This window comes from Hydra vulgaris, chromosome 03 (assembly GCF_038396675.1).
Source record: "Hydra vulgaris chromosome 03, alternate assembly HydraT2T_AEP".
Lineage (NCBI taxonomy): Eukaryota > Metazoa > Cnidaria > Hydrozoa > Anthoathecata > Hydridae > Hydra > Hydra vulgaris.
In genome coordinates this window covers 27740001-27766883 of record NC_088922.1, presented here as the reverse complement: position 1 = coordinate 27766883, position 26883 = coordinate 27740001, and the positions used below count along the sequence as shown (strand labels likewise).

The following is a 26883-nucleotide window of genomic DNA, read 5'->3' as shown; positions in this document are numbered from 1 at the left end:
GTGTAAAAGAGAATGTCGGTGTGGTAACAGAAGAAATAAAAGGGCGTCCTATACTCGAAGAACTGTGGAGTAAACATAAGTATTGGAAGATTTTAAGGATATCATCTTTTATAAAAAGGTTCATTTACAATTGTCGTAATAAGGAAAAAATAGTTGGACCGATAAAAACTGAAGAGATGATTGAAGCAGAACTGGCGAATATTTAGCTCCTTTGAGAAGTTGTTATACTAAAATCCGATGTGGAACTTAAGCAGGATGAAAATCAGCTGTGGAGATGTCACGGAAGAATCTCCGGGTATAATCCCATATTTGTACCAAAAGGATTCCAACTAACTCTACGAATTATCGAGCATCATCACAAAAAAACGCTACATGGAGGAGTAGGAGATACCATGGGTAGCATAAGAGAAAGATTTTGGATACCAAATTTGACAGTTGCCGTAAAAAAGGTCATTCGTGAATGCAATTTGTGTAAGAGATACAGAGTGAAACCGCTGTTACCACCAACAAGAGCAATGTTACCGCATTATTACAAATACATTAATGTTAATATTAAAATACAACCGCTAATTGTTTGCTAGTATCTTGGAAGACGTAGTTCACAACACACTCCCCCGATTAAAGCTGAGACTTCGGCTTTAATCAACTTCCTTCTCGTCTTCCAAGATGCAATTGATCATCTGTCTTGCATCCAATTTCACTCGTCTTGTTGCCCTTTTCAAGGCATCCTTATTAGCCTGGCTTTCCTCGTTCTCTTCCAATTCGATTTTCCCTGCCTCACAATCCATTACCAGGTCACACACCAACTGAATTGGTCGTTCAACCACATAACCGTTTCCTAATCGGATTTTAAAACCACGTGTAACTCCGTCCTTTCCTTTAGCTTTGCTTTCAATTCGTCCAATATTGGGAAGTGCCTTCTCTTTCACATCATCTTTAATAAGCACTATGCTTCCGACACCTGGCAATTTCACATTGTTTTTCTTTTTCTTGGCTTGTTTTCGTTCTTCCATCGCCTTTATGTATTCGTTCATCCATCTTTTTCTCTGATCCTTACAATTTTCACAAATTTAACTCTCCTTATTGCCAATCCCCTTTTGTTATTAAATCAATATCATCTTCAAGCAAGATCCCAGGTTTTCCTCTCATTAAAACGTTCGGTATCAACACTTGATTGTCGAACTGGTCACCTTGGTAACAAAGTGGTCTGTTGTTCATAGAGCACTCCAAATCCAACAACACTTCCTCTAACTCATTAAAACTAAGCATTCCTTTCCCGATTATTTTTGATAAACTCTTCTTCATTATTCCGATTAATCTTTTAAATAAACATCCCCACCAAGGCGCTCTTGATAGATTAAACCTCCATTTTATGGCTTGAGTACCAAGATAGTTTGCGAGATTTTCGTCCTTACTAAGTGTAAGTAACCACTTTCCCGTTGCTACAAACGTTTTTGCATTACCACTGATCATCATCTGAGGTGGTGCTTCCCTTGCAACAAACTCTTTTAAAATCTTCTGAAATTCTCCGGCCGATAGATCATGACAAAGTTTAAGGTAGACGGCTCTTCTACTCGCACATTTAAACAGTGCAATATAGCATTTTCCTACCAACTTTTCTGGCGCTTTATATTTTAGAGGACCAGCAAAATCGACACTGGTAACCGTAAACGGTTCAACATCTTCAGTTCTAAAGTGTAGTATTCGTTAAGGTATTTGAAAATTATTCACAATCTGAGATATTAAGATTTTATTTTTATAAGAAGATAATATCTTCTTATAAACAGATAATATCTGACGGTATTATTTTAAAATACCAATAGAAGAATCTATGTTCCTCCCCTACCTTTTTCCTTTACAGATCTGAAACAAAAAGACAAAATAGGTTGTCTGAACAAAATCCACAACCCTTTCTCCGCACTCCTCATTTGCAGGCGAATCAAGTTTTAATATATAGAGGAGAACATAGATATTTTAGAGAAGGAGGGAGGGAGGGGGTGAATAAGATGAGTAACTTTTTCATGGAGTTTTAGGCTGCCTTTGATTGACGGAAAAGTTATTTTCACTTTTTTAATTTTACTTTCTACTAATCTTAGTGAAGTGACTGATTCAACTACTAGTTGCAGCATCTGCGGCCAACTAGCTACAACTTGAATACCCAGTAAACACGCTTTAGTTGGTCCAACTGACGGGTCAGTATTGGCTATAGTTGGCTAACTGTTGGCATTCCGTACCAACCATTAACCGACTGTATACCGCGTGTTTTTTAATCGTAAAAGTTTCCCGTAAGTTTTGTAAACGGGTAATTCCATGTCAAAACAACAAGTCAAAATAACTTACCATCTCAGAAATAATCGATTTTTGGCACAAACGCAGTTAATAGTGTCGTTAGGAATAATCAAAAATAATTTGGAGCCAATTTCATTATTTTAGGAGTTATGGGTCTTAAAAGTTTGAGATTTTTTACATTTTTTTATTCTCTGCGCTCTTAGCAACGTCTATAGCAACACTAAAATGTTAAAGTATACACAGTTGCATTAACCATACGTTTACAAAATATAATAGGTTTAGAAACTTTTGAAGAAAGAAGTCAAAAATCATTACTTAAAGTTATTAGATCTTATATTTGATGAAAAACTTTGAAATGCAAACCGGGTTTTTAACAATAATTTTTCAGTAAACATGTCTAGTTTAAAATTAATTGCAGAAAAGGTATTGATCTATTCATTTTAAATCTTTACAATAATAGTTTATATATAAATACCTGTAAGAGGCAAAAATTATTTCACTGTTTTTTTATGCGCATATCTATTTTTTTATTGTTTTGTTTTTGCAATTTTATTTTTGCATTTTTGTTTACCGTTTTGGTTATAATCTCCATATAGAGATTATAACTAAAATAATTTCTCACAAAAAAAAAAAAATTTCTCACATAAGTATTGTTAATACTCAAATGTTACAACCAATCGCTCCATTTAATTAATCAAAAAGGAAACAAGCAATTCATTTTTATTGTCAACTAAATAAGTGTAATCATGGCTAAATAAGTGTAATCATGGCTATGATTACACTTATTTAGTTTAAAATAAAAATGAATTGCTTGTTTCCTATTTGATTAATTAAATGGAGCGATTGGTTGTAACATTTGAGTGTTAATAATACTCATGTGATAAATTATTATTTATTTAATGTTGGTTTTAGAAAAATGAAATGTTGAAATTAAATATTATTATAATGGCTGGACCATCATAATGCTCAGTTGGATTGATTTTAAAATCAAATTGTCACAAGTTAACACTTACAAACCACATTGGAATAAAAATTTTTCAAGATTTAGCTCCAGATGAGCAAAATTTAGTTTTGATTATTGGCTTATGTTTTCATCATCAAAAGTTCTATCTTGAGAAGTTCCCTGTGTTTCAGAATAAGTGCTGTGATCTGCTGTTAGTTCACAAAGGTTAGGAAAGCTTGTCATAAATTTTTTTATAAATGTTACTTTGTCATAATTTTATGTTCTTTATGTTTAATAATACTAGGCAGATTTTATTTGATTAAGTTATATTTTTTAATTTCGCATCTCTCAGAGAAGTCATGTTAAAAACCATAGCTTTAAACAACAGGTTCAATATTGTACCTGGTCAAAAAATTTGTACAAATTGCTTAGTCAAATTAAAAGCTTCCACTGAAATTTATACTGATAACATTGATATTGCCGATGATTACACAAATGAAAGTATAAATAAAGAAAACATTTTTATGAATATTTTTAATTGAGTTCATTAAATATGCATATTGTAGTTTTACACATAAGTAAGAACTCTTACTTTCTGGTTGTGCCTAAACATAAATACCAATTAATTTTTCCGCCAATCTCAATATACTTTCAATCAAATGTAAAAATTGAATTTTTTAGATTAGTAAGTCAAAAAAACAGCTCAGTTTTTTATTTTATTTTTAGATATTTATATTAGTAACCAGACTAGTCTATGGATAGACTTACAACACAGACATAGACAATTCTGTATGTTGTAATGGACACAACAAATGTTTAATTTTTTGTCCTTGTTGTGTCTATCAAATTTTTGATGGTGTCCTAAGATTGCTCAGTTAAAAAATAATTTTCACTTCATAAGTCTACAAAGCATAATTTTTTGTCTATTTGGTGTCTGTGATTTTGTCTAAATTTACTTGATTTCATAAAACCAGAAATCTTTCATTACCGTATTATTTGAAGATTGTTATGTAGTAAATTTATAATACTAAAAAAATATTGAAATGACATCAAAACTCCAAATGACGATCATTGCCCATGATTAATTATTGTTTAAAACTTGCGTACATATTCATCAATAAAATGAAAGTAAAAAACATTTTTCTTTTTCACTATTGTTTTATTCACAAACCTAAATAAATTTTAACACCTATTGGAATCTTCTACTTACTAATCCACATTTTATAAAGGACAACTCCTTGATCACATATTTTTTAAATAATTTTATTGAAGGTGATAAAGATTTTAGTGACTAAGGAAAATTTTTTAAATGATAAACTTACCTTCAACTTTTTTGAAGTAATCCCAAACTGGAGAGGGCATTTTAAAAATAAATTTTCACGCACATTCACTGAGAATTGAAAAACAACTGAACTGAGTAATTAATGAACTTTAATTGAGCACAAAATAGTCCATTTTGAGGTTTTTAAATAGACATTAACTTTTTAATCAACAGCACACGCTGGACAAAAAATTAAAAAATGAACTTCTATTAGAAAAATTGTATTTTTAATTTTGTGCTCGTTTTCAGTTTTTGAAACGATGCTGCAGTGGAAATTTAATTACTCGTTATAAGTCCAAATTATACATTAAATAGATCTTCTAAACCTCATTAAAAAATCGAGATTGTTCATTTAGTGTCCGTTTTTAAAATGATTGTCTAGAAAGACAAACATTTTTTATAGACAATTCATTTTTGATAGTTGTAATTAAAATTGTTGCAATTAGTGCTTTGTCGAAGTCTATTTTTGTCCTTTTATAATATTTATATATACTTTAAGAATATGAAGTTTGGACATATATAGATCATAACCTTTTCTGTAATTCTTCTTAAAGTAAGCTAGCTTGGTCGGGAAAGGCGTGCGATCGCACTCTGATCTTGACCACGCATACAATATTTAGTTGCGTCAGCTTGCCCATGGCTTCATAAATGTTTTGAAAACATTCAAGTATGTTTCCATGTTTGTCCGCATAACAATAAGTTTTGAAAATACACGCAATTTAACTTCATAACTTTAATCCTTACTTATTAAATGATTTTGTATTGGCGAATGCTTTAAAAAGATTCGCTAATATAAATTTGTTTTATTTTAATACGTTGACTTATTGTTGGAGCCGCACACACACTCAGATATTTAAAAGATTTAATAAAATGGCAGCGTATAAACTTTTTAATAACATATTTTGATCTATATTATCAAAAAGTTTTATATATACAACATATAATATATACATATATTAGCTTATACGCTGCCTTTTTATTAATTTCAACTTATTTATGCAATCGTATAACAAGAATATGACAATCAAAGATATCATATATATAATGCTATATATGTTATGTATGCATAATATATATATATATATATATATATATATATATATATATATATATATATATATATATATATATATATATATATATATATATATATATATATATATATATATATATATATATATATATATATATATATATAACAGTAGACAATATTGTTTCGTCCTTAAGGACTCTTTAGTAATGTACATAAATATAAAATTATGTGGGATAAAAATTATATAATAAATTGTTTATCCGTCCGATTCAGATATAGAACTTATATCTTCACTAGTGCAGCTTTCTTCACTGCTATAATCAGTGGCAATGCTAGCATTAGCTGAATCAAGGCAAAAAACTCTTCGTTTATCTAAGAAAATATCTACAGCGCGACTTAAAATATCATCGCGTTCTTGTTGAGTGAAATTCGTGTCATTCCCTGCTATGATTATTGAGTCTTCCATTGTTGAGTGGTTCATCTTTAAACGCCTATCAGTCAAAATCACAGTCAAAATACTGAAAACGCGTTCGACAGCTGAATTAGAACCAGTAATACACATCAGAAGTTCAACTAAAAGACTCAAGTTTGGAAACTTAATTTTATGATAAAGAAAAATATTCTGCCATATTTGCAATGGTGTACTGCGCATTTATTACTAGTTTTGCAGCTCTCCATTTCGAAAGAACCATTTTAAAATCCGTTCCTAATTTTTCTAGAGGGTAAAAAAATTCGTTTAGTAATAAAGATATGCTGGCATCACCATACACGCTGTCTGCTGTCCATACTTGCGGATCTAACCAATCCATTGATTCGAATATGGGATTTAACAGTGAACTAAATCTATCGTTTATCAATGGCAGAATGATTTCAATTGCTAATTTTTTTACTTTAATGGCAGAATGAATACATTCAAAGTTATGATTAGCCTTATTGTTGAGTTCAATCTCAACAAACTCTGGGTTTGATTTTTTTAATTCGTTACCTTCTTTGAAATACGAAGAAACAAGATTGGTTGAACCATCTTTTTCATTGATTGTAAACTTGAGTAAATATGAATCAATAGTATTATCAATATCTTCATTGCTTAATTCCGCTAAGCTAGCCTTTGTTATATCCACCGCTGGTTTTAACTCATCCACCATTAACATTTGTTTTTCAAAAACCAATGATAATGGAGTACACCATTAAGTCTTTGGCATTTGATCAGTGTCTTAAAATGGCTTTGTGGCATGCTCGGTTTTAGAGCCATTTCATAGGCTGTTCTAATCAACTTTAATAACGCTTCGCGGTTGTCTTGTGTAATAGGTAACAAGTTTTCCATATCGAGGTTAGCGACACAACTACTTCCAGGATCTTCTGAGTTACCATTATCAATCAGCACCGCTAATCTATGGCTTTGCCCTCTAAGATGGCGATCAACCTTTATTATTATCAAAGAAAAAATCACGGTTCAAATTAGGCAATTCTCTTAAAAATGTATTCACTTAGTAATATAGTAAATTATAAGATAACTACAGTTATAAGTTATATAATGGTAGAAAAATTATGTTTAAATTAGTTCCTGGAGTCACAAATTAAGAACAAGCTAATTATTTTAATTTTACCTGATACTTTGTCACCACACAAGTTCCCTCCGTAAACGCTGTCAAAGAATTATTCGATACTCCTTTAACTAAAGCATCCGTTAAAATTTCAGTTTTGTTCCTAGCACAAATCTTACACCATATTTTGACAACTAAGCCATTTTCTTCCCTGTATCCAATAACTGATTCTTTTCCCCACGAAAGAAAAGTTTTTAAGTTCTTAGATACTATCTTAGTATCTAAGAACTTAAAAACTTTTTTAAGTACAAAAAAAATTAAAAATAGTTTACTATCTTTAATTTTTTTTTGCTTCAAATGTCATTCTTACAAATTTGTTATACTTAAACTTAAATTTACTTATTTCTGTTTTAAATACTTATTAAAATGAAAAATAAAAAAAGCCCACTCACTATTCATAATCAGTGGTAAAGCAGTTCCGCTTCCTCCTCGTAATTTTTTTTTACCTTTTGAGTTTAATCATAAAAAAAATGCTTTCATATAGTTTGACGTATTTAAAATTTGATTTTGGTTAGTAAAATAAAAAATAAAAATATAATTCATTTGGAATGTAATTTGTTTGGATACTGATCATTATAGACCGCTAATTCAGGGGTCTAGCACATTGCGGAATTGTTTTTAACATTTTTAAAGATACTGCTAAAAACAACGTTCTAACATTGTCATAGTAACTGAATGATTTAATTATTTCTTATGTTCGTCGTACTACAAAGAATTGTATGTAATTTGTAAAAACAAAACTCAGGCCAACTACGCAAAGCGCGAAATGGTTAAAAAAAGATTGACTTTTTTATTTATTAAATAAATCAACAAACGTTTGTTTATTAGAATCTTGTTGAAATAAATCAGAAGTACTCAAATAAAAGAAATTATACTAAACTCTTTGATAAATTAAATAACAATTGTTTCTTTATTAAACAATTAGTAGTAGTAAGCTTTTACTTTATATAAAAGAGTGTCGCTTAATTATAAAAGACGAAGTTTATTAATTATTCTAAACTTATTTTATAACAATTTAATCAGGCAGCTTTTAATTTTTGTAATTGTCTCTCATCGGTCCAGTTAAACTTTTTTGCGCTTGATTATTTTTTGAAATGTTCTCAAAACATCTATGAAGCCGTGGGCAAGTTGTCGCAACTAAATATTGTATGCGTGGTCAGAGTGCGATCGCAAGCCTTTCCCTACCAAGCCTGAGTAAGCATGTTTACTTTTAAATTTTATTAAAAACGTCGATTTACTCTTATTGATTTATTAATAAATATAAAAAATTATTATTTCTTAGTATAATTTTATGGTTTAACATCTAATATAATGTGGAAAATTTCAAATTATGAAATAATATAGTTAAGGGAACAACGTATGTATCGACATTTACTTGTTACTAAGGACGTTGCTAGGGGAGCGTGATAAGTAAAAATACTACTTAGTTTTGAATTTCAAACTAGCATAACTTCTAAAATATTGCGATTTATTTAAAACAACTTTGGGAAATTCTTTTTAGCGTAGTTAAGTATCTTTGTTGCAAAAATAAGCTGTTTTGAGATAGTGGGTTATTTTTTTGAATTTTTGTTGTTGTTTTGATATGGAATTACCCAAACGTATTTAATAATAGACCTTTTCATAAAGCATTCCGTGAAAACGAGGCAGTGTTTATAACAATCAAAACAAATCAATGATATTTAAAAATGGCGATATCACCTGGGTTGGAATCGAGTGTAGGGGAGAAAAACTCCTATTGAATTATAAAAAACCCGTATCCCGCGTCCCGCATTGCGCATAAATCTGTGATAAAGTTATTTTTTGTAAACAATATGCGTAATTTATTCAATGATATATTAAGAATATTTTTATTCTCATTATATCATTTATTTAAAATATTTTTTAAAATATAACCTAAACCATAATAGTTTTTTAATTATAAAAAAATATCCACATTTTATATTGGATATTTTATTGAGGAGATTTTTTAGAATTAAAACAAAAAAATGCAAAAAAAATTTTTTTCTCTATTTTTTTGCAGAATCTTTTTTTAAGAGATTATTTTTTCTTTAGGCAAAAGTTTTGTTTATTTGTTTGTTAGAAGGGGCGGATAGGGGGGAGATATGGGGGAACGTTATACCGTAGATACTCTACTTTTTGTAAATCTATAGAAGAGAGTGGTCTAAAACGGGCCTCTCTGTTGAGACAGGCCCCTATCTCATCTAATCTTATGCTTAGCCAAATATTATTGAAATTTAACATTAGTATGTTGTTCAGCTAACCATAAGAAAACTATCCCCGGAAAGAAAAAAGCCCTGTTCCACCCTCACTGTTAAAATTTTTTTTAGTCTATTCTTTTATAAGCAATATTGAAAATAATGTTTTTAACAAAATGTTGATCAGATATTATAAAAAGGTAACAACTAGAGGAGTACCGGATATGATATCCGACCGGATAATCCGGTCAAAATGCCGAATAATTGTATATCATATATCTGGCCGGATATATCAATATAATATCCAACCGGATATATCATATGAACCGATGTATACAAAAACGTTCTAAGTCATAAAAACTGTTTTTTCGGGGAACGAGAAAAAACTTATTAAATCAAAAATTATTACTTTAATAATTTCAAAAAAAAAATTGGGGTGCTTTTTGACATCTTTAAATATTAGATTTGTTAAAATATATATCAAAATTTGTGATATTTATATGTGTTATACATAGTTAGAGTTGTCTGACTTAAAAATAGTTTTTATAACTTAGAACGTTTTTGTATACATCGATTCATATATCTTAGATAATCTCTCATCCCACCTGTACACATGTTGCTATGCTGTAGTAGTTTCTATGACTCAGTTACAGAAGAGCTTTGAGCACATTCCGTCTCAATTGAGTTTACTTGGAGTGTCAAATTTTTAATATGGTTAAGGAACAGATGATTATTTATTACTAAAATATAAGTAACTGTCAGTTCTTGATTAAAACTCGGGTTTTATACAGGAATTAAATAAGGAAACCATTTTAGGCTAACACGGGTGAAATGTGCCCCTGGTATCTCTCTTTTTATCGGTTGCTTCTTAACGTACGGCATATATGCACCTTTAATTTTCAGATAACAAATTGTAGAGCATAAATTAAATATCCTTAAAAAAAATTGTTTTTAGGTTTGTGTGTGCGAGGCTAGTTGATTATATCATTTTTTGAAAAGGGGGATATTTTAGACCACTCTCCCCAAATATTTAACAAATCGCGTTGTTTAAAAACTGAAACAAATTAGGCCTATTAAACAGGCTATTTAAAAATGATATGATATTTTATTAAATTTGTTAAGTTAATGCCTGATTTAAAATTTAAAAAACAACTAGAATTAGACAGGTCCGTACCGAGCCAACTTAGCGCTTCGAGAAAGCAAGAAAAATTGTGCTCCCTTCCTCTAAAAAAAAATTAAATATTAGTGTCTTTAACTCTGACATAATTTTTATTTAAAGAGAAGGGGGCGCAACTTATCTTATTTACAGAACAAAAGAGCGCTCTTTTGTTCACTAAATGAACTTTTATTAATTAGAGTTTATGTAAGGAGGCGCAGTTTTAACTATTTTTCGTATCAACATCAAAGAGACCCAATTTATGCGCCCCCGGCCGCGGCCGGCCTCGCCCTCAGTACGGCCCTGTAATTAGAATAGAATGGAGCTAGATTTTTCATGTCATTTAATGTTTTTAAAACGATTTGTGGCTATGAAAATAGCCGGTTTTTAAACTTGATAGGGTTGTATGATTGACATTGGAAAGTATCACTGACATCCGCATCTTTGATTGAAATGTGGGCACACTCGCAATGATACCATTGTGAACATTTTTTGCATTGCACCCAATCGTTCTTTTTAGAGGATGTGTTCTTGCAAATCTGTAATAATAAAATATTAAATGTCATCCTTGTAATCACTACTACAATATCTATTACTCCATCAATTTCTCAAATTTCATAGACAGCTATAATTTAGATATAACTGTAAACAACTCAAAGAAACAAGGAAACATGTGTTTATAAGGATAGGACCTAAAATGTAACAACGGTATATATGTTTTTTTCGCCAACCAAATCGCATTTAATTTAAAGTGGACGAACAAAATAGTAAAGGAACAGGTTATTCCCTAATACAATATTGGAATAAAAATTTCAGCTTATTATTATGTTAAAATAAAATAAACACTTGCCCTGCAAATATCGTACAAACGTTCAAAACCACTTTCAAGGTTCTTTAAACACCTACCGCATAAAGTATCGTATATATATTTACGAAATTGTACTTCATTAAATGGATCATTGATAGTTTTTTCTGAAAACACAATTTTAAAGAAAGTTAAATAAAATAGAAAATAAAAAATTCGTGTAATGATGCATTTTTAAATAGTCGCAGACAAATTATAAGTAATGCAAACTATAATTAACAATTATAATTTATTGAACAATTACAGAATTAAATTTATAGTTAATAATGCATAAATGAATTTATATATGCAATTAATTAAATATAAGCAACACAGTAAAAAATTAGTTATAAATCGACAACTAAAGAAATACTAATATATAAATATTACACAAGATGCACTCTGTATGCAGAATGCATTTTGTGTAAAAATAATGATACCTTCACAAAGTTGTAATGCATAATAGCATATGTAAACACCACAGTTGTAACTATCCTTCTGTAAACAATGAATTGGGACTGAAATGACGGTTGGGTTTAAAATGTTAAATTTTAGTCGAAAAAGATCTTTAGCAACAGCAATGGATTTATTGTGTGATAAATTATTTGGCATAATATTGCAATGGAGTGGATCAAGTACAGTTACTTCTTTTGTTATAACTTTTAGATATATTAAAATCCAATGAGAATTAGTTGGGTTAAAAGGAATAAGGACTTGTTCTATAACTTTAGTATCAACATCTCTCCATAAAAGCCATAAACTTTTTGAACAGCTTAAAACTAATGCTTCAGTTGGACCCAAATATTTCATTGAAGGGTACCTTTTTTCTAAGCAATGAAGAAAACTTCCTATCACTTCATCTTGAAGCCAGCCTTTTTGAAAACCTGGAGTGCTTTTTTTTTAAATTAAAGGAAATGTCAGATGGTATATTGTTTTCTAATGTCAAAAGGGAAATAAAAGATATTTGGTGAGAGCCATGTCTAAATATATCAATAAATTAAAAATATATATATATATATATATATATATATATATATATATATATATATATATATATATATGTATATATATTTATATATATAAACAAACACACATATATACAAATAATTTATATTTTACACACATAGGGTTACCACTATTAAAACTGAGACTAAAAATAAGGACTTTAAGGAGAATTAAGGATATATTTTCCTAATTTATAAGGAGATTTGGTCGCGAACGCCAACTTTTTCAAGGAAAAAATAAGGAGAATTAAGAAGAAAATGCTTACTTTATAAACAGAATCTTTCTTTTTTCAATAAACATTAAATATAAATAGATAAACTATTATAAATATAATATACTATACACATATATAACATTATTACAAAAGTTCATTTTTCTTTTTAACAAGGTTTTTTTTTAACATAAAGCTATTCAAAAGACTCTTGCTTTTCAAAGGCAGCTCTTTTTAATGCACTAGATTTTGATATGTCAGCTTTAATGTCATCTAAATACAAAGAGAATCATTAAATAATGACATTTCATTTAGTATTATATGAACTAAAAATTTATTCATATTCAAGGCACAAACCTAAAGCTATCCTTTTTTTAGCACGGAATCCAATTTCATCAGACGACTTCTTTAAATTTTCAATCATAGATAATGCCTGTCGAATTTCTGTATTGACTATTTCAATATCCTCAATTACTTTTTGTTTTGCTTCCATTTTCTCTGCTTTTTCTGCAGACAGGGCTTTTGATCGTTGATCATCAAAATACCACTTTCTTGCCTGTTTGCAGCTATACAACAAATCTTTAGTTATTTCAACTTCATGTGCCATGAGCCCATAAAACGTGAGGTAATCTTGGATAGAACGTAAAGAGATGATGATGTCTGTGGACATATTGTCATCAATCAGACTTTTATTGCTGCTGAACCCTTGTTCAACTTGAGCTTGTCCGTGCGATAAAATGAGGACAATTTTAAAAATTTGCTGAAGATTTGTATACAGCTTTAAATCAGTGTATTTCCACAAAAAGTAGTCCAAACGATCTTTATCTTTATTAAAAGTCAAAAATAATTCTTTGTTATCAACAATAACGATTTTAAAAAACCTGGAATATTCGTTCTTAGCTAAATCACCAACAGAAGCTCTAATTTTCTTGTAAGTAACAAGTTTCATCAACAGTTTTTCAAAAAAATATTTACATTTTTCTGGGAATTCAACCATAAATGATGGGGAAATATACATCAGACAGCGAGCAAGCAGAGAAGACAAAGGGCTCTTCTCAATGATATGAGTACACATTGAGACAAAGAAATCGCATACTTCACTCTTAAACTTGTCAATTTGAACTTCAGTAATCTTTCCTTTACTCTTGAGTTGCAGGAGATCATACTTCAATGAAAAGCCAACATCAATCTTGCTGGTTAAAAGCCGGTTTGCACAATTAGATAAATCTATTTTTAATAAAGACGTTGTAGTTTTGGCATTTGCAAGAACATCTAATCGAATAAAAGTTGCGTAGTAGTTCTTCAAGTGTCACCACCAGAAAAGGAGTCATTGGCTTATCAGTTTGAAAAGAAAAGAAAAGAAAAAAAATAACGATATTGAAAATAACATTTGCATTTTTTCATGAAATTTGAAAATAATAAGAAAATAATTTATTTCTTAAAATATAACAAGGAATACCAAGGAATGCATTTAGATTGGCACTAATTTCTTCAAAAAACTTCAACTTTAAAGGAACCAAAACTTCATTTGCTCGAGCACTTAAATGTTCAAAACTGGTGTTTTGCCCAAATGTACCATATCCAGGTTGCTTACTCTTTGGTAAAGACTTCCAGTAATTAACAACTAAGACTACTTTTGACCAAACCTGTATTGCTTTCTTGGCAACATTTTGGTTATCAGCCCACCGAGTGCTACAAAACATGTAAGGAAAATCTGAACTTGTTGCCCCAGCTATTTGTTCATAATCACTTGCTCTTGATGGACTTTCATGAAATATTTGGTACATTGAAGACAATAACTTCTTTATGTTCCAGCCAGTAGCTTTGGCACCAGTTTGTAAAGCTCCATTTATAGTATGCAAACCACAGGTACCAATGTCATTGAGCGTACTTAATTCATTGGCCTGACGTTCTTCATTGAGCATTGCCAAAAACCGTTTATTAACATTAAGGCCATCCATAGATACCTGGAGCATTTTTTCATCATTCAAACCAATCATGCAGGGTTTAAACATATTTAGAATATCTGGGGCTGCAGCTTTTTCCATAAATTCTGAAGTATAATATCTAGTACAAATGGTATTACTCTCTTCATTCCAATATCGCACATGTAAGTCCATTTGACCTTTCTTTACAACTTTATTGTAAGACTCATCAAAAAGACATACAAAGTTATCCAGCTTGTTAAGATCTCCTAATAGAATTTTTTTTAATTACTAGGCAAGACCGTGAGTTACTATATAGCCAGATTTTGTTCGACCACAGGAAAGTTGTTGGCAATTTTGCTATCTGGAAACATTGATGCAAATTGCTTAGACTTATTCTCACTTGATCTGAAAGAACATTTGCTTGAACAATATCTAAACACCAAATTAACTCCACTTTCAAAACTTTTTCCTTTTGAAGCATATCTGAAATGTTATATTGCTTTGATGAGATAGGCTTCTATGGTTCTGATTGCACAGTTTCTTTGAACAAAACAGAGTAACCTTCTTGAGGCAATCGTTCTATGTGCTTTACTTTTCTTGCATGTGCATCAACTGCCTTGATACCCATAGCTGCTACTGAAAACAACTTAAAACAAACTTTTTATCTTGCAAGGCTGGGATTTTTATCTTTTTGAAGCCAAGAAGTGTAACTATCATTACTTAACCAAATTTCTTGGAAACTACTTTTATATTTAGGCATCTAAAGGTAATTTATGAAAAACAAATAATCTTTTGTATTTAATCTCAAGTTTGTTAAAAAGCATGTACAAAGTGGCCAGCCACTTTGTACATGAAAATCAAAAAAAAAAAATCTAAACAATGATTTTTAAACCAAAAAATTAAAAATAATTAAACATGATATTTAAAAAAAAGATTAGCTAAAAGTTAAGGATATATTTCAAATAATATATAAGAACAACAATTTTAAAAAAAATACAGCAAAAAAAACTACTTTATTATTTTGTAGAATAAAATTTCTTTTGTAATCATTAATTTACTCTCTTTGGCATTGAATTTACAAGACTTGATATATTGTTGATATCTGATGTTGTTGTTTTCTCCTTTAAATATATCGATTGAGGGAAGAAGGCATTATCAATATTCTACAATTTCAATATACCTATCAAAACTAATTTGACCTTCAAATAATTGATAACATACAACTCCTGTATAGTTCATGCAGGCCCAAATGTGCTACTACTTTGCTTGGTTCACTTTAATGTAAAATTGAATATGCAATATTTAACTTTCTTTTCAAATTGTTTTTTTGACGATGAGATTAGATTTGTAACATGTTTTTTCATAGATTGTCAACCGTGATTTAGAAGTTTCATGCTGTATTTTTTTATAGCTCATTTTGTAACTTTTTTATTATTTGATTTATTTATGTTTTTATTAGTAATATTTCAAACAACAACGAAAAAAAATTTAGCAAATACTGATGAAAATAAAAGCAAAATTATAAAGGAAAATCATCAAATAAAGCAGCAAGCCTCAACTTTTGACCAACATTAAAAAAATGAAAATTATAAAGTGGAAGTTATAAAGTTTTAAAATTATATATATTTAGTAATACAAAGTAAATTTAAAGGAAACAACATATCTATTAAATAGCTTTTTCAATATTTTATTAATTAGCACTAATAAAATATTGAAAAAGTTAAATAGTTTTCAAAATAATTTCAATCAAACAGGTGTTTTAAAAAAAAAAGGAAAAAGTGGGCTCTCTCTATATATAAATATATACAGTCGACTCTCGATATCTCGAACTTTTGAGTATCTCGAACTTTTTTAGCGGTCCCATGGACATAGCGTACTAGTTTAGGCTAAAATCCTCTCGATATCTCGAACCTTATTTCTCAAACTTTTTGGTATCTCGAACAATATTTTCGGTCCACTGGGCAATTTTCTCTCGTTATCTCGAACTTTTCAACATTTTTTTTTCAAAAATGTTTTAATAAAATTAAATTTTTTTAAATTCCAATTTTCAAAACAACAATTTAAAAAAATTAATTTTGTCTGACACCTAATTGTGTTCTATATATTAAAAAAACACTGACTTTCAATATTTTTAGAGGTCCCCCAACACCCTTGAATATTTGACCAGTCCCTAATGATTTCAAAAAAATAGTTTTTTAAAAGTCGGTCATGTTGGGTCTCAAATTAAGTGATATTTTATAAAAATTTTATAAATAATCATCATTTTATTAAAAGAAATTCACATTAGATTTTACTGCAATAAATATGACATTTTAAAAATAAAAATAAAAAAGGTGCATTTTTTGTAGTTTTATATATACATAGCAGTGCAATATATGTTGTTTTTTTTAAATGATTATTTTTTTAGAAATTTTTTTAAAATTTTGCTTAATTTGAGACCCAACACAGCCTACTTTTGAAAAACTTTATATTTTTTAAATATTAGGGACTGCTCAAATATTCTAGGGTGTTGGGGGACCTTTAAAAATATTTCAAGTCATTGCTTTTTTGATATATAGAACATAATTAGGTGTCAGACAAAATCAATTTTTTTAAATCGATATTTTGCGATGTACCCTAACATATTTATAAATTTCTCCCGTTGCACTCCCTGCTGCTATGCCTGTTAGTCTGACTTTACTATTTTTTCCCCCATAACATTTTTCTCGTGATAAATGGTATGTTTTGTTTGGCAGGCACTGGTAAAATAGTCCAAACTCATCGGCATTGAAAATGTTTTCAAGCTTGTAATTCAAAAGCAATGTTGGAAGTGTAGTTTCATTCCACGAAGCAGTCATATTATTCGTCACGACGGCACTTTCGCCTGAGATTATTTTAAAGCTGATGCCGTTCCTAAAAATAGGAACAAAATAATTGAATTTTAATTACACGTTTAAAAAACTAAATAAATTAAATATAAACAGATACATGTTATTTGTTTATATTAAAATTGAACAAGATTTCACAAAATTTACCTTTCTTTCCAATTATGAAACCAACAATCAGATGCTTTAAAATCCAACTCTCCTAATGCTTCTGCGAATTTTAGTGCCTTTTCTTTTAGTATTGTACCATCAATTGGTACTTGTTGACTTCTTTTTGCAACGAACCACGTGTATATGGCCTTGTCTACATTTTTGAAATTACCACTACGAAGTTTCTTCCGTTTAGATTTTGTGCCATTTTTTTCCAGTGAGGTTAATAACTTGGTTTAATTTTAATCCAGGTTGATAATGTGTTCTTTGGGACTCCATACTTTTTGGCAACCTCTTTGTTAGACATCCCAGTCTCTAGGTTTTTTAATGCCTTGCATTTTTCTATTATAGATTTGTTCGTGAGTTTTCGTTTAACGAGCGGCATGTTGCTGCGTTTGACAAAAAGAATAAATTATATATTAAAGGAAAACTTTTCAGAAATTCGATTCTTAAAAAAAATCGAATTTAAAAATCGAATTAAAAATTTTTTTTTTTCGAAAATTGGAATTTAAAAAAATTAAATTTTATTAAAACATTTTTGAAAAAAAAAATGTTGAAAAGTTCGAGATAACGAGAGAAAATTGCCCTGTGGACCGAAAATATTGTTCGAGATACCAAAAAGTTCGAGATAATAAGTTTCGAGATATCGAGAGGATTTTAGCCTAAACTAGTACGCTATGTCCATGGGACCGCTAAAAAAGTTCGAGATACTCAAAAGTTCGAGATATCAAGTATTCGAGATACCGAGAGTCGACTGTATATATATATATATATATATATATATATATGCATATATATATATATATATATATATATATATATATAAATATATATATATATATATATATATTTTTGTGTTTTTGTGTGTGTGTTTGTGTTTTTTTCTCTGTGTGTGTGTTTTTTTGTATGTTTTTGTGTTTGTGTGTGTGTGTGTGTGTGTGTGTGTGTGTGTGTAGGATTTCAAATCATCAAAGAAGCAATTATTTGCTTCTCTATTAATAAGTATAATCCATTTACTTTAATAAAATTTCCTTGAAGATAATGAACGAAAATAAGGAGAAATTAAGGAGAGCAGTTAAATTTGAACTTTTTTTAAGGTTATTTAAGGACTTTTAAGGAGTTTTTTTTTTTTTTAAGGATATTTAAGGTTTATAAGGAGGAGTGGGAACCCTGACACAAATATAACTAATATACTGAAGGAAATATAGTTTATTGTTTTATTTACTGTCTAATATATTATCCATAACATCAAATTAACTTGAATAAGCAAATTTATTTAAAAGCTAAGATATTCGTAGAAAAATTGAATAGTAGCAAGTATTTGAAAATGTATTTAAATAGCTTACGTAATGAGAGTGTTAGTAAAGTCACAAGTTTCAATCTTATCGCATTATTGTACTTTGTTTATCATGAATTAGATCAACATGTTGCTGAGACAATTTCAGAACTATCTCTTCTTTTTGGTTTTGTGCAGAATATTGATATGGTTTTGTTTCCTTTTTCCTATTTTCTTTTTTTGTTCTCTTAAATTTATTAGGCTGCCATTGATTATCCAACTTCTTATTTGGTTCAAAATTTAAAAGGTTATTGTGTGGCTTTACAGGTATCTCAATTGAATTCATATTTTTGATGGCTTCAGCTTGACTGATCATGTCTTCCAGTTGTCTGTTCATTGAAGGAAGTTGCAAACTTATTATCATGGGATGAGAAATTAATGTAGATATTTCATCAATATTTTTTTGAAATCTTTCAGTCTCATTAATAAATGTTTGTGATTTTTGCTTCACTTGATTATTACCAGTATTAACAGCTAAAGATACTTTTGTGCAGTTTTTTTTGTGAGTTCTTAAAAGAAATGATCGTAACTTATGAACATGCTCGCAAAGGATTACGATGTCATTACAATTACACCTATATAAATGCTGACATAAACCATTACAGGCAGGATTTAGACATGATTCTAAACACAAACTTTCCTTACAAGTGTCGGTTAGAATGTCAACATTATATGTTACATCTTTTGATTGACTTTTAACTGTGTACGGAGTTAATGAACATTTAATAATACACTTATCTGAAATCAACATTCCTTTTTCATGTCTTTTTTTGTACTTTTTTGGGAGAGATATTGTTCCAAGATAAATGGTGTCTCTTTTGTGGCGCCAATAACTATCTTCCTCGATTGTTAAAAGTTAACTGATTAAATCGTTTAACCTTTTATTAGGTCGTCTTTCCATATAAACTGTTCAATTTGTTATGAAATGACTCACATAACATATTAGTATTAGTGTCAGCATGTTGAAAGTTGCGATAACAAGAAGCCCATTTTATATCTCGAGGAGCATAGTATGTAACAAAGTAACTAATTAAGTTAGGACATTTATGTTCATATGCCTTTACAAAACCATTCATAGTTGATAAAAAAACATCAGGGTTTTTTTCGTCAATGATTTCTCTAAGATCCTAAAAACTTCTTCTTGTAAATTAGATGGACCAACTAAAGGAAGTTTATTGCGCCATGCACGTTTTACATGCCATTTGCATAGCAAGTGGCGCACATCTCCAAAAACATTATTAAAAGAATTCCAGCCCTACAAATCATTATCTATCATAACAGCATTAACTTTTACAGAATGATTGCATCTCCTTTTTATTTCCTCTAAGAATGGTGTTATGGTTTGTTTATCTGCATGGTTAGAAATAAGAAAAGCTACTGGATAACCCCTTTTAAAATCATCTCGAACTAGTAAAGTTACAAGAGGAAATGCATACTGATTGGTGCAGTGTGTAGCATCAATACTAACAATTTGTGATGAATTCTTTTTAAACATTGATAGTTGATGCTTTGTTTGTATACCAACCACAAAGGAATCCTTATTAAGGTCAATGTCGTCATACACTTTTGGGCTGATAACAGTTTGCTGTCCTTGTGGCTTATAAACCAGAATGCTATTAAAATCTTCAGACTTCAACTTTTGAACAAGTAAAAAAGTTGAAATGCTATCATCAGGGTGAAGCCGACATCCCTTTTTTACTGCTCTGTTGATATCAGAAATATTCTTTTTTGTAAGAAGATGTGATTTAGTTAAAACAGCATCTTCATCATTTCTATTTTGTCTGTCTGCAAAACTTTCCCTAAGATTACGATAAACCGTATTTACAGATACACCTAATGATAATTTTGCAGAAATATTTTTTTTAATATTACCTGGGATAGGTTGGTACATGGTATTTGTAATACTAACACTGTGGTTATAAGTTTGATATACTGCACATTTGTGACACCATTTTTGTTTACTGTAACAATCATTCTGGCAGGGCAGAAGGCGCCTGATTTAACACTCCCTCTGTAGTACCTTTTGTTAGTTTTTCTTGCTGGTTCACTAACAGAGTGATGCGGTTTAGAATGACCATCATTTTGACAAATGAAATAACTTGTTTTTACATCTTTTTTTATATTTTTTCCAGTGAAAAAACTACCACTTTGTTTACTGAAAAAAACATAACTATTAGGTTCCTCCTTTTCCTTCCATGTTAAGAATTCAGATTCTGATAAAAAATTGTAGGATTCTTTGGAAAATATACCTTCATGACATTCCTCTATGTGTTTAATAAGTTTGACTTTTTGAAAAAATACTTGGTTTTGATTGACATGGAGTTCTTTTATCTTTGGTTTGATCATCTCTAAAAATGGTTTTATGTACCTGTAAAGCATGTCTTTTCATATTATCTTTTTTTGTAAATGACATCATACAAGCAGAACACATAAAACTAAAAACAACAATTTTTAATTAAGTCTTTATATACTTTAGTTACTTATTGACATCAATTAAGGATTTTACCTGGGTTTTTTTAACTGAATTTCTGTTAAACTATTCAATGGATCGATTGATGACAATGCTGAAAAAAAATAATGTAATTTTTGTTTTTAATTCACCACAGAAAACCACTAAAAAGTTTCATAATATCAACAAAATGGTTCTTTTAACTATTTAATTTTGAAAAGGGGCGATTTACTCTCATATAAAAAAATACTTGAAAGAGGAGATTTATTGTTTAAAAAAAACTTGACAAAAGTAAAACTTACTCTCATAACAAAAACTTTAGAAAGGGGAGAATTACTCTCATATGAAAAAAATCATTTAGAGAGGAGATTTACTCTTTTAAATAAAACTTGACAAAAGTAAATATTACTTTTACAACAAAAACTTTACAAAAGGGGAGAATTACTCTTCCACGCCGCCAAATAGGTTAATTTTATTTTAAAAAATGATTCTCTTTCATAATTACATTTTTGAAAAGAGGAGAATTACTCTCATATAAAAAAATCCTTAAAAGAGAAGATTTATTATTTTAAAAATAACCTGATAAAAGTAAAACTTACTCTTAAAACAAAAACTTTAAAAAGGGGAGAATTACTCTTACCACAGAACGCCACCAAAAAGGTTCATTTTATCAATGCAATTGTTTTTTTTAACTATTTAATTTTGAAAAGGGGAGAATTGCTCTTATATGAAAAAAATCCTTAAAATATGAGATTTATTGTTTCAAAAATAACTTGACAAAAGTAAAACTTACACTTTTAACAAAAACTTTAAAAAGGGGAGAATTACTCTTCCACAAAACACCACCAAAAAAGTTCATTTTATTATTAAAATGGTTCTTTTTAATAATTTAGTTTTGAAAAAGGGATAATTACTCTCATATGAAAAAATCTTTAATTTAAGGATTTTTTTATATGAGTTGTAAAGCTTATAAGAGGAGATTTATTTTTTTATGGGACTTACTCCCACTATCGATATTACATAACAACTCAAAAAAATAAAAACCCTACCTTCATAAGGATTTATTTCTGCAGCATTAACAAATGATAATTTATCAGTAAGCTTGTTAAACATTTCTTTGTTTAATTTCACAATAAGTTTATTTACTTTAACAACACCAGCAATTCAAAAACTTTACTATTCACGACAAATTTTCACGACTAAAACATGCGACAAACTTAATGCAGGTCAATTTACGGGCTAATGTTTACGTCTGGAGTATTTCTCCCATACGTAAAATTCTCTGGGTTGCAATGTGCTTCGTATGAATGTTTTTCATATAGCTATGATTTTGGAGATAGAATTAGAGTTCCAACAAATATTATTTTTCAGGCCTCAACTTCAAAATTTAGATGACGATTCGTCTGCATCAACACTATTGTTACCGCCGCTAAATGAAGTAAAATTCCTCTTTATCAACATCATTTTTAATGCCAGATATAGAAGTAGTTTCTTCTTTATCGACATCATTGTCAGTGCCACTAGAAGAAGTAAACTTTAAAATTGATATTGCTTAACGTGAATTAGTAGTAGATGAAAGAAATGATTTAAAAAAGTGCATAAATGAACTGGAAAAGGAGAACCACATATTAAAGGTTGATTTAGAAAGGAGTAATAAATTTCTAAGTGTATGTTGCATTTGTTTCACTGATCATATTATGGAAAATGATGAAAGTTGTAATCATTATACTGGGTTTCCATCAATTAACATTTTAAAAGCTGTTTTAGAATTTTCAGATCCTGGTGAAAATGGAAGAAACATAATTTTATACAACAACCAAAAAACAAAAATAAGTTCATCCATTGGATGTCGAAGAGCATTAAAGCCACTTGACGCATTTATTTTAACATTGACTCGTTTACACAGGAATTTCGTCATTTATCTTTTTTATACAATATTTCAGAAGGAACATTCTCAAATACTGTAAATACATAGATAAATTTTATGTATATAAGACTTGCATCAATCTGCATATGGCCTAGTATGGAGCAAGTTACGGAAACAATGCCACAATCAATGAAGGAAAAGTTCCCAACTGTGAAGTGTATCATTGATGGTGTAGAGTTTAAGGTGGAAACACCATCTAAATTATTTATGCAAAAAATTATGTATTCAAATTACAAAAGTTACACAACAGTTAAAGTTTTAGTAGGAATTGCACCTGGGGGAGGATTTACATTTATTTCAAATGCCTACCCAGGGAGTATTTCTGACAAAGAAATTGTTATTAAAAGTGGATTTTAAAGTCAAGCATTATGGAATCCCTGTGAAAGTGTAATGAGTGACCATGGCTTTACAATAGCAGAATACCTCAGACCACTTGGTGTTAATTTTGTTTTACCATCATTTTTAAGAGGTAGAGAACAATTTACTGTTGTGGAAACAATTTTAAGTCAACAAATTGCAAATGAAAGAATCCATGTGGAGAGAATGATACAGAGGTAAAAGTGTTATCATATATTTGATTATGTTATCCCTATGAATATGATGGGTTCTTTAAATCAAATTATTTGAGTAGCTGCTTTATTGTCAAATTTCCAAGATCCAATTATCAAAAATTAAATTAAACAGGTAAGCTAATTTAAAAGCATTTAAAATTGTCAAAGTTAAATATATCAAAATTCTTTAATAACTCTTATATACTTTAATAAACTCTTATATACAAATATATAAGAACTATATATATATATTAGACCATTTTAAAATTGTATATAAAAATAATAATTTTTGAACTTTATTTGGGCTACCCATTGATTTGATGTGGTTTGTGGTCAGAAAAATTAGTTCAAAATTGCAAACTTAGATAATGTGTTTTACTTTACTTTTTAACAGGTCCCTATTATTTTGAAAAAAATATTTTTTTCAAATGTCATGTTGGGTCTTAAAAGTAGTGAAATTAAATAAAAATTTCAAATAAAATGATAATTTCATACTACAATTATTATTTTAGATTTAATTGCACAAAAACTAAGAATGAAAAGAGTACATTTTACAAGTTTTTAATAAAAATAAAAAATTTTTAATTTACTTTTTATAAAACAATTATTATTTTTGAAATTTATATATTATTTTGCTTCTTTTGAGTACCAGGTTGACCTTTTTTTAAGAAACTTTTTTTTTTAAATTTTAAGACCCTATTGAAAAGTAAACTTAATTGAGCTGTTACTAAATATTGTTATAATGCTTTGAAACTTTAATGATTTACTTTTTTTCATCAATTAACAACATTTAAACATCTAGCCACTTAATTATTAAAAAAGATGATTTTTTGAACTGGTCTTATATTTATATTTACATTAATATATCAATATTTACATATATATATATATATATATATATATATATATATATATATATATATATATATACACACACATATATATATATACATATATATATATATATATATATATATATATATATATATATATATATATATATATATATTATATATATATATATATGTATATATATATATATATATATATATATATATATATATATATATATATATATATATATATATATATATATGTATATATATATATATATGTGTATATATATATATATATATATATATATATATATATATATATATATATATAGTATATATATATATATATATATATATATATATATATATATATATATATATATATATATATAAAACAGTTTGCATACCTAGTCAATCACCATAGGTGAAACTAAAAAAAACAGTACTCTGAGATAAAACATCAACCAGAGCCTGGATTTGTTAAAAAACAAAACTGATGTAAAACAGGAAGAGAAGAGTTGTTGAAAGCATGCAGCTGTATATAAGAATGAGGGGGGGGGTTGGAAGGTGTTAATAAGTCTACTTTTAAATAATAAGAATAAATTAAAAGTAACAATTATTTTGAAATATTGTTTTACTCAATCATTATGCTAATTTCATCAACAAATAGAGCACTTTCTAAGTTATCTTTTGAATGGTCAACAAGGTTTTTTAATAAGTGAATGAAATAGAAATCAAGATTTTTTTTTTTAGCTTGTCCCATTTTTCATAATTGAACTGCACATGATCAATAACCGTTCCTTTATTAGTATAAAATATATTCACACCATAATTGAGATGTTAAAGCTAATTGCATTTGTATTTGGTCATAATAACTATGGTCCTCAATTATTGTGATCAATTAAGTTAATTCATTGTATTTAATACAAGCATTTTTAGACATAAAACAAAGTCTTTGGGGTCAACATTTTCATATTCTTTACTACATTTTACCTCAATGATTCCGAAAAGCCCGTCAACTTGAACTTTTTCATCTGGAGTTGCTCCAAGAATAAAATTATTCTTGTCAATTACTAGTCCACATGGTTCAATAATCAATAGATTTTTAATTTCAATTTTTCAGCTTTTTTTAAAAGCTATTTCTTTTCTGGAGTATATATGCTTTAAACATTAAAATTAAACATTTTAAAATTGTATTGATTATTATTTCAAATCAAAATTCAAACTGACATGAAATGTCTTTAAATTGTTATTATTTATTTATTCATTATTTTTCATAAGCTATTTTTCTATAAATTAAATTTTCAAATCAGCAATATTAAATATTATAGTAATATATAGTTATATAACAATAAAAGTTTTTTATAATAGAATAACAAAAAAAGATATAACAGATATAGTATTGCAGATATAGTATTGCAAGTGTTGAATTCCAAAAAATCGAGAAAAACTTTAGCTATTAATCTAAATTAACCTTAATCACGTTAAAAAAGTCATACCTTAATTTTGCATCTTTGAGAGTATTAACACCTTGCAATGTATCTCCACGATATATTAACCATTGTTTTAAATGTTCAATCTTGTAAGCGGATAAGCTTTTAGGCTGAACATGGAGTGCTGGATCATCAACATCGTCCACTGTTATCACAACTTTCTCCAAGTCTAGAAAAGAAGTAAGATTTATATGGCTATATAATATTGAGATTAGTTTAAACTTATAAATAAGATTTATTAAGTTTATATATTATATATATATATACACACACGTATATATATATATATATATTTATATATATATATATATATATATATATATATATATATATATATATATATATATATATATATATATATATATATATATATATATATATATATATGAGCTTACCAAAAAAACGTTCTTCATCAAAGCTTTTCTTTGTTTGTTTTGCACAAATTGCATGTTTTGATGGCTTTTGGAGTGAAAATATTTCCATAGTTTATTTATTATTTATACAACTATTATAAAAACAATAACATAGTAAATTTTAGAAACTAAGTATTAGAGAAAATACCACCACCTATCACCTGTAAACCCTACAAAATTATTGGTAAAAGATAAGTTTGTTTTGATTGTTACAAACACAGCCTCCCTTTGAAATATCTCCATTCTCCGTCGCAGATATTTATGAAAAGGTCTATTATGTAATAACTATATTTTATGTAAATGTTTAGTCAAGTAGTCTAAGTGAATAGAGTTAG

At 28.5% G+C, this 26883-nt stretch overlaps 2 protein-coding genes across 2 annotated transcripts in view; one reads left to right on the top strand and one right to left on the bottom strand.

Annotated features, from left to right (window-relative positions):
* Nucleotides 1–1080: 1080 nt before the first annotated feature.
* LOC136078599 (uncharacterized) lies at nt 1081–4594 on the bottom strand. Its single transcript, XM_065794381.1, has 3 exons — nt 4555–4594; nt 3825–3837; nt 1081–1690 (listed from the first exon to the last, which is right to left on the bottom strand). Exons 1-3 carry the CDS (start codon nt 4592–4594, stop codon nt 1081–1083), a joined length of 663 nt encoding a protein of 220 aa, XP_065650453.1.
* The window catches only part of LOC136078061 (uncharacterized), a 38933-nt gene continuing 14344 nt past the window's right edge, over nt 2295–26883 (top strand). Inside the window, exons 1-2 of the mRNA XM_065792828.1 lie at nt 2295–2712; nt 3202–3457. The gene's annotated coding sequence lies outside the window, so the exon portion shown is untranslated. The remainder of the gene's footprint in view (nt 2713–3201; nt 3458–26883) is intronic.